The sequence below is a fragment of the Canis lupus genome, chromosome 23 (assembly GCF_048164855.1).
Source record: "Canis lupus baileyi chromosome 23, mCanLup2.hap1, whole genome shotgun sequence".
In the NCBI taxonomy this organism is placed as follows: Eukaryota; Metazoa; Chordata; class Mammalia; order Carnivora; family Canidae; genus Canis; species Canis lupus.
This window is the reverse complement of record NC_132860.1, coordinates 2,773,540-2,787,010: the sequence shown is the minus strand read 5'-3', so window position 1 is coordinate 2,787,010 and position 13,471 is coordinate 2,773,540. Positions and strand designations below refer to the sequence as shown.

Here is a 13,471-nt window from a genome sequence, read left to right as displayed (position 1 = left end):
GCCCGCGTGCCCAGCACGCACATCCATCGCGGACACAGCATCCACATGTCCTGCACTCACACTCACCCGCGGCCACGCAAGTTCCCCCGGGGAAATCCGTGATCGAGTCGGAAACCCACCACGGAACCAGCTCACACAACCTTCATTCACGCTGGTGTTAGAAACTGATTTATCCGAAACACAAGATTCGCCTTTCTAGAATGCAACAGGGCTTTGGAAAGCACAGTCGGCCGGCTGGCAGCACATCCCGCGGGGAGCACACGACGTGCCAGGCTGCCGTGAAGCACGAAGCCTTCTGCTGCACGCCCTCACGGCCCCAGACTGTTCGCGAAGGACAGGAATGAAATATTCCATATGTTTTCTTTGTCAGTGACACGGCTATTGAAAGCAAGGCCACGGCAGTCTCCCCGCGGCGGGCCTGGGTCAAGCTATTCATGTGTAACCAGGCAGATGTCAAGATGGTAATGGGAAAAACATCTCAAACATTTTTTTTTTGTTTAAAGAAAGAGAGACCCAGGGTAGAAAATGCACAACTGTATTGGAGACACTCGGCCCATCTAAAGCGGCCGTGAGCGCCGCTACCCGCTGGAGCCGCCGTTGGGGCTTTATCGTTCGCTCTCAAATCAGGTCTCGGTCAAAGCCCAGGAAAGTTCTTAAAGTTCCTGGGAATGATCTGACTGTGCTTATTAGCAAGAATGCTGTGTAACTTCTTAAAAATACAGAAGATCTTAAAGAATGGACTTCAGTTCCCAAATTATCCACAAAACTTGAGCATTAATCTCAAATGCAAAAAAAAAAAAAAAAAGACAGAGGTATCTAAATATCCAATAAAATATCTTCTTTTTTAAATTTATTTATTTGTGAGAGACACACACACACAGAGAGAGAGAGAGAGAGAGGCAGAGACAAGGCAGAGGGAGAAGCAGGCTCCATGCACCGGGAGCCCAACGTGGGACTCGATCCTGGGTCTCCAGGATCAGGCCCTGGGCTAAAGGCAGCACTAAACCACTGAGTCATTCGGGCTGCCCTAAAACACCATTTTTAAAGTACTTAAAAAGTTGTCTCATAATCTGAATATTTCTAGAAATGAAGTGATATGGAGAAACAAGAACGCGCCTAAACTGTCAATCACGAGAGTCAATCTTACATCCCCAAAATGGGGAAGGCTCCGAGAAAGTAGGGCAGGCAGTCGTTGGCATGAGGCTTAATGAGAATCCCCACTGTTCCAAAGGCTGGAAGGAGAGAATTCGTACCTTAAGATCACACTGACGGGGAGCCTGGGTGGATCCACCGGTCGAGCACCCGACCCTTGGCTTTGGCTCAGGCGGTGATCTCTGGGTCCTGAGATCGAGCCCCTCCTCAGGCTCAGCACGGAGTCTGCTTGGGATTCTCTCCCCGTCTCCCTCTGCGCCTCTCCATCCCCAAACAAAATAAGACATTCTTAAAGATCACCCTGCCGCTGCCTAAGGTCGCACGCCTGTTTGCTCTGGGCAGACCCGCCGTGTGCCCTGTCAGGGCAGCACCCTTGCCCTTGACCAGCCGCCTCAGGAAGACACGGCCAACCGCAGAGATGCAGGATGCAGAGAGCAAACACAATTTCCCCTGAGCTCCCTCCTCCGCAGAAACTGTAACTGCCCCCCCACCCCCGGGCTTTCCTGGTAAAAGGGGAATAGCCCCTCCTCTGAGAAGGTATTTTGGCGAGAGTGTATATACTACTCTTTCATGGGTTTCTGAATGAAAAAAATCTGCCAGCTAAGTAGACTGTTTGCTATTAGCACAAGGGCTCACTTGTCAAGTCGACAACAGGCTTTGGACCTGGCATACATTCCAGGAACCAGAGAAACAGGCTTCACACACACACACAACTGCTTAATCACTCCCGAAAGAAATGACCACCAGTTGGGTCCTTGCTGTCACTCAAACGGGTCATGCTGCGGTTTCCTAGGTGTGACCCTCAGGGACAAAGTAAAGTCACCTCTTTTTGCAGATGGAAAAGCCAATGTTCAAAGTGCTTACATTACAGTGTGGTGCCCACACTGATTTGGGAACTCAGGGGGTCTTGAGTCTTTGGGCCGGACTCTCAAAAACAAGACCATTTTGGAAGGCCTGCTCCTAAAGATAGGCCTATAAAAAAAAAGACTCGAGAATAGCGACAGAAAAAGCTGGATTACGTGACCATGGACTCAAAGTGACCTTGAAAAGAACAGAAGGCCAACAAGAAAATCTTTCTTTGTTACAAAGATAGGAAAAATGTTAAGATTTAAAAAAAAAAACAAAAAAAAACTAATCAAATGAGATGAACTAGTAGAAGCAGCACAGAAAGGATAAAAACTGAGATCGTGAGAAACTGCTAAATATCAGCAAAAACACAATGTCTAGTTCTGAAAACATGATACTAAGGTATTTGAAGTGGATTAAATTTACTTGATAGTCCCTTAATTTTTTTTTTTTAAGTTGTATTTATTTGAGAGAGCGGGCGAGCACAAGCAAGGAGGAGGGACAGAGGGAGAAGCGGGCTCCCCACTGAGCATGGAGCCTGACGTGGGACTGGATCCCAGGCCCGGATCGTGACCTGAGCCGAAGGCAGACGCCCAGTCTACTGAGCCACCCAGGGGCCCCATTCTCTTCATTTTGATCATATTTTGTAAGAATTCTGTGTATGCTTCCATTTATGTGAAGAAAGGAGAACCTGCAGAGGATCAAAGGGCAATTATCACTTTGGAAAATGCAAAGACTACGTGAATCAAGTGCCGAAAACACCAGAACGTATGAACAGTCCTCAAGAACATCAAGAAACTGAAAGGTCAGTCGACATAGTTCTCTCTCCCTCCAACTCCAAAAAGGCTTGGCAGGCTTCATTTTTTATTTTTTTAAGCAAACTCTATGCCCAACATGGGGCTTAAACTCCCCACCCTGAGGTCAAGGGTCGCACGGTTGGCCAACTGGGCCAGGCTGGTCCCCCAAGAGTTGGCCGACTTCAGAACAGAGATCCTCCAGTATAAATTACTCAAGAAGAGCACGTGACCTTTTCCGGAGAATTCCCCCACAGAGAAGCAGCCCTCCGGGATGGCTCCCACACAAGCAGGGTGACGCTCTAGGAACAGAGCGGTGGCCACCGGGCTCCTCTCTCCTGGGCAAATCCTGTCTGCCAAGCCCTTCTTGGATAACCCACATGGTTTCTCCAAGGCCCTCTTGACATTTTCTCTTAGGAAAATGGGGAAAACCCAGAAGTCAATCAACAACACAGCCCAATCCCTAGAGTTTCTGAGTAAAGATAGCCCACTTGGAAGCGAACGCCCTAGCCTGCACCTTTAAAACGGGAATCATGGGATCCCTGGGTGGCGCAGCGGTTTAGCGCCTGCTACCTTTGGCCCAGGGCAGGATCCTGGAGACCCGGGATCGAATCCCACATCGGGCTCCCGGTGCATGGAGCCTGCTTCTCCCTCTGCCTGTGTCTCTGCCTCTCTCTCTCTCTCTGTGTCTCTCATGAATAAATAAAAATTAAAAAAAATAAATAAATAAAAAATAAAAAAATAAAAATAAAAATAAAACGGGAATCATGGGGCACCTGAGTGACTCAGTCGGTTAAGCATCAAACTCTTGATTTTGGCTCCGGTCATGATCTCGGTCATGATTTTGGGGTCACAGGGTTGTGAGATCCAGCCCCCCATCGGGTACTCTGCTTGCGAATCTCTCCTTGACATTCATTCTCTCTCTCTCTCTCTCTCTCTCTTCCCTTCTCTGTGCTCCACACACCCCCAGCCCCCACCCTGTGCTTGAGCTCTCTCTCTCTCTCTCACACACAAATAAAAAGTAAATCTTTACAAATAACAAGAACCATGATGAAAGTGAGAATTGGCACATCCACCTATCTCCCTAGGAAAGCAGTTGTAATCAAGTTCAGGGAGGCTTTGATGTCACCCACATGTACTAAGTCACCGCCTGCAGCTCACACTAGGAACGACCTGTAGGAACTTCACAGCCTGAGGGGGAATGGGGAAGTGGGACCCAAGTAAACTGGGCTCATTCCTTGGCCCCGCCTAGTACAGCTCCAAGATAAAGTTACCATCCCCCAGCCAAATTTATGTCCCTCTTCTCGGAGGGAAAATTTCCCCAAATAAAACCTTAAAAATGTACAGGACTGGGGAAATTTTAATTCCTGAATTTTCTGTGTGAGGTTCTGAAATCTGATTCAAGCATCAAAAATATTTTGTTGTCAGCGTACACTAAGATTTCCATTCGTTCAATGGTCAACTTTATGTTTATATGTAAGACTCTGTTAAAAGAAAAAAAAAAGGCTACATTCCATTGTAAAAATAGAGGAAAAGAAAAAACTAGCTAAAGGGGCTTATATAACCTTTCATTTCTCTTGATTTCTAATACTCAAATACAAATTAAATATAAAGGATAAAGCATCATTAAATAAGTTGAAATATATTAGATATGCCTCCCCCCACCCCCCCACCCCACACACACACACGTTTCTCACTCGAACAGACATCAGACCAGCCTGGGATCTAAATGGCCCAGCTGCCTCCCAAAATATCTATGGTTTATATTTCCATACAAGGCTATTCTTATATTCTTATGGGCCAACATGTTGCCACAGGGAGGAGAGGGGGGTGATTCAATGCTTTCCCTGTATGGCCTTTCGGTACAGAAAAGCTGGGAAAACCAGAAAAATACATTTTTTAAAGATGTTCGCTTCTTGGACCTGGACTGTTGGAAGGGCAGTCCTGAACCTCGACCACTTGCATCTCAAAAAAGAGATGCCCAATGCCAAACCTTGCTGCCGGCTTAGTGCAGAGCCAGAGGACTTGCCTACCGTGTTCGGCAATTAAAATATATAATGGTATCAAAACAAGCTTTAGAGGGTATAAACAACCAAGCCAAACATTCAGAGTTTTAACTGCTTGTACATGACACAACACACCTCGCGACACTTTAAGAACCTTGCTAAAAAAACAATGCCAGCCATATGCAGTGTTTAAGAACAAATACTTGGTTGGGGGCACACACCTGGGTGGCAGGTACCTTTGGCTCAGGTCATGATCCTGGGGTCCTGGGACAGAGCCCCGCACGGGGAGGGAGTCTGCGTCTCTCTCTACCCCTCACCCAGCTCTCTCTCGATCTAATAAATTAATTAATTAAAAAAAAAAAAAGGAACAAGTATCTGTGGAGGGAGTGAATCCAGCGTACACTACTACATAATTACGTCTTGCCATTTAAAAGGGGTATTTGAGTACTAACTTGCTAAAGTCTTCAGAAATTGAGGTTATTAAATGTCTATGAACTATAAAATCATGATCTGTCTCTTGCTAAGACTGATTTCTAAACTCATTTTGGAACTCACCCAATTTCAGACCATAAAGGTGCTACGTGGCCTTCAGTTTGACCATCAAGAATTCAACACAAAAGGAACGCCTAGAAAGGCAGATAAATCGGACACTCTTCCTGTAAGAGTACTGATTTGCTAAATGCCCTAGTATTTTCCTTTTATTCTCCGGCAGAACTTAAAAACGAAGCTCTGAAAAGAAAACTACAGTTCACTTAACAAAGCTAGGGAGGGAAAGGAAAAAGTCATCCATAGTCTTTCATATATAAGAAAAGCTGCTGGCATTGCCAAAACCCTAAGCTGCCCGAGACAGTTAAGGCGAGCTGGCTAACACCTTCCTAAAGCCAAAACCTTGAGATCTAGCTTAGAAAATTAAAAGAGCAAAGCTGTCTTATCAAGAACACTGGGTTATAATAGTCACATTTTTTAGAGTGAAAGGCACATCTGGCAGGGTTTAACTTTTAACCCAAGTACACCAACAAATAGTGCACTTTTATGGAAATTTGTATATTTTTTATAGAGAAACAGTGACAGCCAGTCTTAGGAAAAAATTTCAATAAATCACCAAAGGATTCTAGAACCTTACCTGCTTAACCGTTTACACAGGTTCAGAGAAACTCAAAGCAGTGAGGGACATTTGCCATCATCTAACCCAATATCCATCATTTATTGATAAGAAAAAGTGGGAATGAAAGGATAGGCACAAACACGGAGACCAGAAAGCAAAATCCAAACTTGTAGCTGTTGGTACTTTCACTATTTTAAAGATGACTAAAATAAGAATTTGAGAGAGAGAGACTAAAAGAGGCCAAGAAAATGCCTAAACTTGCCTGGATCCACCTACCAGTACAAAACTTTGATCTTCCCTAAGAGATTAAGCTGTCAAACGTTACCTTACAATTCTAAAGGTAAGAGCCAAGGGCCTGGACACTAAATGCTTGTGATACCGTAACTGTCACTAGCATTTAATTCGATTGGAAATCATAAAACATTAGCGGTTATTGCGAAATCTTAAGGAGCCTCGAATAAGAGATTTATGGGTTCAAGTCCTGGGTTTTGTTCAGATCACACCCGGCACACTGCTGCCTTGTGAGGCAGTGAGCTCCCCATTCAATGGAAATATTCCAGTAGAGCTGGACGGCTGGAGAAGTCTCCTGGGTGGGTGACACATTCCATAATTCAGACTATGCTTCCCTTAAGCAACCGAGAGGATGCAAGAAATGTATAAGAAAAAAAAAATCTAATTCAAGAGAAAGGAAACTCTTGGCAGTTAGAGTTGTTTACTTCCTTGTGGTACAGGTGAAGAAACCCAGACCCCGAGGGGTTAAGCATGTCACCCACTCAAGGTCACTTGTGTGATTTATTGACAGGTCAGGAAATCAGCTCTCCAAGTCCCAGCAGAACGCTCTTTCCTTTGTATTTAAAGAGAACCCAGCCAGTAGTTCAGCTGGCTTGCAGAATAAAGGATCTAAACGTAAAGATATGGGATGCCTGGGTGGCTCAGCGGTTTGGCGCCGCCTTCGGCCCAGGGCGTGATCCTGGAGTCCCAGGATCAAGTCCCACGTCGGGCTCCCTGCATGGAGCCTGCTTCTCCCTCTGCCTGTGTCTCTGCCTCGTTCTCTCTCTCTCTCTCTCTTTGGGTCTCTCATGAATAAATAAATAAAATCCTATAAATAAATAAATAAATAAATAAATAAATAAATAAATAAATAAATAAATGTAAAGATATTCAAATATTGGCCTAACTTAGCACAAAATGCACTTGTCTGTGATATTAATGATCTCTAGAAAGACACACTACACACTGACATTGAAACTTGAAGATTCTAATTCAGAAATCAAGAGATGTCAAAATCGTATCCCCAAAAACTGGTGCAGACCCTTAGCCACTGATGACTGACCGGCCAGAGAATACAGCAGAGGGTGAAGGAAGCAGAGGAAAATGCTGGCAAATGATACTATGAAGGGAAGAAAAACGTGTCTGGGGTAGTGAAAAAAATACATCTTGAGGAAGAATCTGAGATGCTGCTTCCAAAAGAAGAAAACAGAAGAGATCATTTTTTAAAAAAGACCTCGGAGCCTCTCGGGCGACCCTCAGTTCTTTACAGAGGGCTCGGCCACCCGCCCCAGTGCACGGGACCCACGCGCGGTGAAGGTGGGAGAGATCATGACTAATTACATGGAAGTGAGGACGTTGAGTAACTTTCTGTACAGTGTCCAAATTACTGAAACAGAATGATTTTCTTTTCCGAGCGTTAAGCCATACCCACAGGAAACAAGCGGGGCTTTCTACCCTAGGAAGCGCCTTAGCTAGTCATGCATTCTGCAACAAGTCTCCATGGCAAATTTCCTAACACACACTTCTAAACACAAAGAACTCCTCCTCCAAGTGAGTGGTAATGAAGAGGCTTGTGCAACCTCACCCAGAACGAAATTCTGTGCTCCTGGGATCTTTGACGAGAGGATCGTGACACGATCGTCACCTTGCCATCCTAAAATTATTAAGAATCATAAAAATCATAGAACTTCTGGAAGCTACAGGCAGGCGGCCTTAGATATAATCTTGTGAATCCAACTACTTCATTTTTCAGACGAGAAAATCGTTAACGCTCCCCTCCGCCCCCCCCAATAAAAGGGACAATAACTTGCCCGAGGCCACAAAATTACTTCGTGGCTGGTAAGGACCATGACCACGGCTCAGACCCACCATGGTCTCCATGAAGCCACAGGCACAGCCTGTAATAATTGTAAAACTGGTCATGAGACATGCTCCAGGGTGTGGAGACCTGTGCTCCGGATCCACGGCACCCCACGGCGAGGCAGCAACACACACACCAGGGGCCACGCGTGCACAATCCTCTCCCCGCGCCTCATCTCTTTCTCTCAAGACTCTGGGCGCGCAGGTGACCAAGAGTGACCTGTTACCATTACTATAGGAATAACCTTGAATCTCTCTGATAAAATAAACTTTGGAATTTTAATACCAGTGAGATTACTTCCCTTAAAACACCCCAGGGTGGACTGTGACAAGCCAGCGTATTGTGACACAGGACTGAGAACTGCTCTTGCAAAATATAAATAATCAGTACAGGTGCAGCCACCAGTGTGAACACGGGAATCCCGTCAACAATGCTGGGGATTACGTCTGACTCTGCCCCCAGACTCGGATAAAGCAGCTTTCAGCAGGAAACAGACACTGTTGGACTGAACAAGTTTAAACGAGCCTACAGGAGGAGCAGCAGTATCCTCTCTCTGGGGCTTTCTCAAATCTGGACAAAAGACTAAATGCTGAGAATGCTGGATTTGGCAATCCTGTGTGGGAATGGCGTCTGAATTCCAAGCCCCGAGTCTGCCTTCGGTGTGGCCTCCAGTTATTCTCTCTTCACTGCAACGTTTTCAAGGGCCTCCTGTGTACCAGGCCCCGTGGACCCCAAGCTGAGCAAAAGCAAATCTGTGCTCTTGCTCGGTCCCAGGGTCTCCAAGGTGGGATGCAGACATCCCCAGGGGAGCTGAAGAAACCCCATCTACCACTGAGCCAAGAGAAGCAAATAAAAGAACTTTGATTCATCAGCCTCATCTTTTTTGACGTGTATCTGCGTCTGTAGTCTTCCGTGTAACAGGCACGGGTGCGCAGGCTCCGGAAATTAGGAATCGGCGAACAAAAGTCCGGGACCATGGGTCTAGCCCCTTGGTGTGTCACTGTGGCTCACTAAAGCTATAATGGGGCAGCAGGTCAGAAGTACTTGGAACAAGATCCCAGGTGATCCCAAAGCAATCGGAGGGTGCACACCCACGGCCCCTGCCCGGCCTCATCTCGGCTTTGGAGATTCAGCAAACTAGCTGCTTTCTCAAAATGCAAACCCACTGCCCTTGAAACGCCCTTTAGGTGGGGCAGTCCCATAATACATGCTCTTGAGAATGAAGAGTGCTGAGATGCAGTAAGGATCATGGGGATGTCCGCTCGCTGCAGCTGCAGGTCACAGAGAGCACACCTGCTCCCCGCAGCGGGCACTCTAACCTGCAGGGCGCCGACCACGGGTTTCCCAAGCCTCCAACACTGAGTTCTGTTAGGCGCCCAGCGGACACCGTGGCCCTGTACTACCCCCAGTGCGTCCTAAAGATGCTCTGCAGACAGGAGCGCGCGGTCATCGACGTGTGGTTATTTCACCGTGGTTTTAGGTATGGGTGTAAAAGAGCCCTTTTAATCACCGGACAAGTCTCCTCATCAAAACCGGAGGAATCGGCTAGACAAGGTCTCTACTCCTGGTCACGACAGTAAAAACATGCTTTTCTAGGACTCGAGAGGCTTGAGGGACGTCAGGTAGAGGCACCTCTTCCTGCATGAATTCCTTAAGCTTCAGGAGACAGGAAGAAACAGCCCGGTCTCCCCTACCCCGTCCTCCCTGCCTCGCTTTTCCCCACTCCCAGTCCCACCTGCCCACTTGCAATGTACCTTCGGGGGGGGGGGGGGGGTAAGTTGCTCTTTGCCGCAAAAGCGATTTTCTTTGGTAAAAAGTCAATTTCACTCTACGGGAGGAGAAGGACTTGAAGCCCCTAAGTGACAGGGGAGGCAGGAAAAATGAAGGGGGGGAGCTGGAGGCCGAGGGTGAGGCAGAGTCGCGGGCCGGGCTGCAGCGCAGCAGAGGGAGGCCTCGGCGCAGCCGCCGGGAGGCGCAGCGAGGCCCGGGCCGCACCACAAGGACCCGGGCGGCACCGCAAGGACCCGGGCGGCCGGCTGCTCCGGGGGTCCCCGCCTCGGCTGGGGGGGTGGGGAGGTCCCTGCACCCAGGACCCTTCGGAAGCCTCCGCTCCCGCGGCGAGGGCTCCGCGGCCCACAGCGCCCGGCCCGCACCTGCCCGCCCGCGGCCCCCAGCGCTGCTTCCCTCTGGGTGGCTCCGCCGAGGCCGCCCCCACCTGCTCGGGCTCCTCCCGCTTCTGGACCTCGGGCCTGGGGGGGCGGGGGGGGCAGGAGCGGGGTCTGGGCCGCCCCCCGCGGTGGAGGCCCCTGCGCCCTGGCCCGAGGGGGCGGCCCGGGGCCACCGGGCGGGGCTCGCCCTGGCGGGGGCAGGTGTCCCCCCGCGGCCGGGTCTGTGAGCCCGCGGCGGGGGGCTCGCGGGGGGCTCGCGGGGGGCTCCGGCTTCCTCCTCCCGGGCAGGCGGGGGCGCCGCCCAGCAGCCCCCACGCGGGTGGCCCCGCAGCCCGCCCCCGCCCCCGCCCGCAGCGCCCCGTCCCTGCAGCCCCGGCCTCCCGCACCCCGTGCCCGCACTCACAGCGCTTGGGTGAAGGCGCTCAGGCCCTCGGGCACGGCCGTCAGCCCCTTCCCCGAGCAGTCCACCCGACGGTCGCCGTCGCAGCTGCAGGGCGCCGCGCAGAGGGGGGGCGCCGCTCCGCTGGGCTCGGCCGCGCCGCGCAGCCCCAGGGCGAGGAGGCACAGCAGCCCCAGCGGGCCCGGCATCGCGGCGGCGGGGCGGCCGGGCGGGCTGCGGCTCCGGGTGCAGCTCGGGCTCCGGCTCTGGCTGCGGCTCCGGCTGCGGCTCCGGCTCTGGCTGCGGCTCCGGGTGCAGCTCGCGCTCCGGGTGCAGCTCGGGCTGCGGCTCTGGCTGCGGCTCCGGCTGCGGCTCCGGCTGCGGCTCCGGCTGCGGCTCCGGGTGCAGCCCGGGCTCGGCGGGGACTGGGGCTCCGGCGGCGGCTGCAGCCCGGGCTCGGGCCGGGGCGGGCGTGTGGTCGGCGGGCTCAGCGGCCCGCGGCAGCAGCGCAGGGACGCGGCGCTCCGGCGTGCGGCCCCCCCCGCCGCCCCATGGAAGCGCAGACGCAGCCCCGCTCCTCCCGCGGCTCAGGCCAGCCGGCCCGGCCGTGCGCAGCCGCGGGCGCCGCGCTCGGCCATGGCTCCCGCCCCGGCCCGGCCCCCGGGCCCCTCAGCGCCGCGCGGCGCCGCCCGCAGCCATCCCGCCCCGCCCCGCCCCGCCCCCCGCCCGGCTCCCGCGCAGACCCCCGGGCTCGCTCCCCGCCGCCGCCGCCGCCGCCGCCGCCGCCCCCGCCGCCTGGCGTCCCGCTCGGTGCAGGGCTGCGCGCCGCGGGCCCCGGGCCGCCGGGTTATGCAAATCACCCAGGTCGGTGCCGAGCGCCCGGGCCCGCGGAGCGCCATTGGCCGGCGGGCGCCGCGCTCATCGGCGGGCAGGGCCGGGGCAGGGCCGCGGGGGCGGGTCCCCGCGCGTGAGTGACAGCGGGGCCCCGGGACGCTCCTCCGCGAGGCCGGCCCGGGCGGGGCGGGGCGGGGCGGGGCGGGGCGGGGGGGATGGGGGGGATGGGGGGCTCCGGCCCGGCCCGGCCCGGCCCCGGGGCACGGCGGCAGCCCCTACAGCGGCGACCTGCGCGGCCCGGAGGGCGCGGACCCTGCGAGCTGTGCAAAGGGGAAGAAGGTCTCGAGGAGGAGGGGACAAGCCTCCCTTCTTGGGACACGCACGCGGGCTTGCTCCGAGGCTCCGGCTCTGCCCCGCAGCAAAGCAGCGCAGCCCGCGCATCCAGGCCCCTCCCTGCACCTGAGCTCTGTGCACCTCAGTGGAGAGGCACCGGGGAGCTAGGTCTTAGCAAGCAGTGAACCACCCAGGACACGGAGTTAGGGTGCTCTCCACCCAGAGTCCTTCTCAGGGACCTTAAAACCCTCAAACGCAGGAATCTCCTAAGAGGCCACGGGGCTGATGTTTCCAAACACTGCACACTTTTTGCAAAGGAGAAAACACTGAGAAGTCAGCAGCAACTTTGGGGGCGGGTAATGGTCAGCATCCCCTCCCCTTGTGGACTTCTGTGGCTTCGCAACCCCGTGGAAGTCATTATTCGCACCCAATACTGTCTTATGGGCGCCTCCCCTCTCCCTTTCCACTGCGCCTTTTGGGTTGTTTTATTATCTACGTCGAAGATGGTTTTCCTGAATGCTTTAAGGCAGGTGGGGTTGAAGATGCTACCGTGAAGTTTACCACTCACCTCACCTAGGTAAAATTAAAGAAAATGGAAATAAGTTGAAACAGACCTAAGAAGTTTGAAACGGAACACTGCCAATCAGCTTTGCATTTGAGAGTTTATCTTCAAAAAACAATGCCCCGTTGGGTCCATGACTAACATACAATAAAGTGATTTATACGCTAGAGAGTGGATAAATACAAACGTGCTTGGACTTACAGTTTTTAAGAATGACATGTTTCCTCTGATTGTGTGTCTGAAAGAGAACTTAAAGATATATGGACAAGCCCCTGGTTTCATAGATGAGAAATCTGAAGCCCTCAAGTCCTGTGCTCTGCCCAAGACCATCACAGGACGACTCCCGGTCTCCCGGCTCCTTGTCTTGTGCCCTCAGAGCCTTCCCTAAATTGGCGCCCATCACCTAAATCGTTTCTATTATTTTCTAGCAACTGCCATGAGAAAGTGAAGTGAGAAAACATTGTAAATTTGGTTTCTTTGATTCTTTTAAGACCGCTCCTTTATAACAACAATGAAAGAGGACAGAATTTCTCCTGCCAAGATACCACTTTCCTATGCTGCTTTAAAATGAGAATTATATATTAGGGTGATTTTTTTTTTTGCCCCAAATAACTTTTCTCTCTTCTAAAGTAGTGGTTTTTAGACTTCCAGAAGCTTGAGAGTCACATGCAAAGCTTGATTAAAAATGCAAAGTGATGTAATAGGCTTGGGGGGAGCCCAGAAATCAGCATTTTGATGCACATCGCGTGAAAGTGATATGGGTAGTCCATAAACCACATTTGTCCTTTGCTTCCAAGGAATGAGATATTAGGGCTGGCAACTTAGGTGAAAGGAGAGATTCAGATTTTGGAGAAAAGAGAGATGTAGATTGTACTGAAGGATGAGTTCCTATTGTCTATCAGGTGAAGAAGGTAAGAAAAGAGGGTTCCAATTTGCAGCTTGTCCAAGAAGACAAAATATCCACAGCAATGGCCTTGCTGTTAGCACGTTACTATCTCTTACAGTTCCTATATGTGCTTTACACTGAAGATAAATTGGCCAATTAATCTTCACTTTTTGGATAAGATGTCCTAAGAGAGCAAAACAAATTAATTTTTTAGAGCCTATACCCAGATAACTAGAGAAAAATGATCAGCTCTGGAACCGTAAGGACCTAGAAAG

General features: G+C 51.4%; 1 protein-coding gene across 1 annotated transcript in view; it reads right to left on the bottom strand.

Moving 5' to 3' along the window:
• Positions 1-10,805, bottom strand: part of LGR4 (leucine rich repeat containing G protein-coupled receptor 4) — a 99,567-nt gene extending 88,762 nt beyond the window's left edge. The window contains exon 1 of the mRNA XM_072793732.1: positions 10,606-10,805. Within this exon, the coding sequence (XP_072649833.1) occupies positions 10,606-10,790 (185 nt within the window). The 5' untranslated portion in view covers positions 10,791-10,805. The remainder of the gene's footprint in view (positions 1-10,605) is intronic.
• Between the last annotated feature and the right edge of the window lie 2,666 nt (positions 10,806-13,471).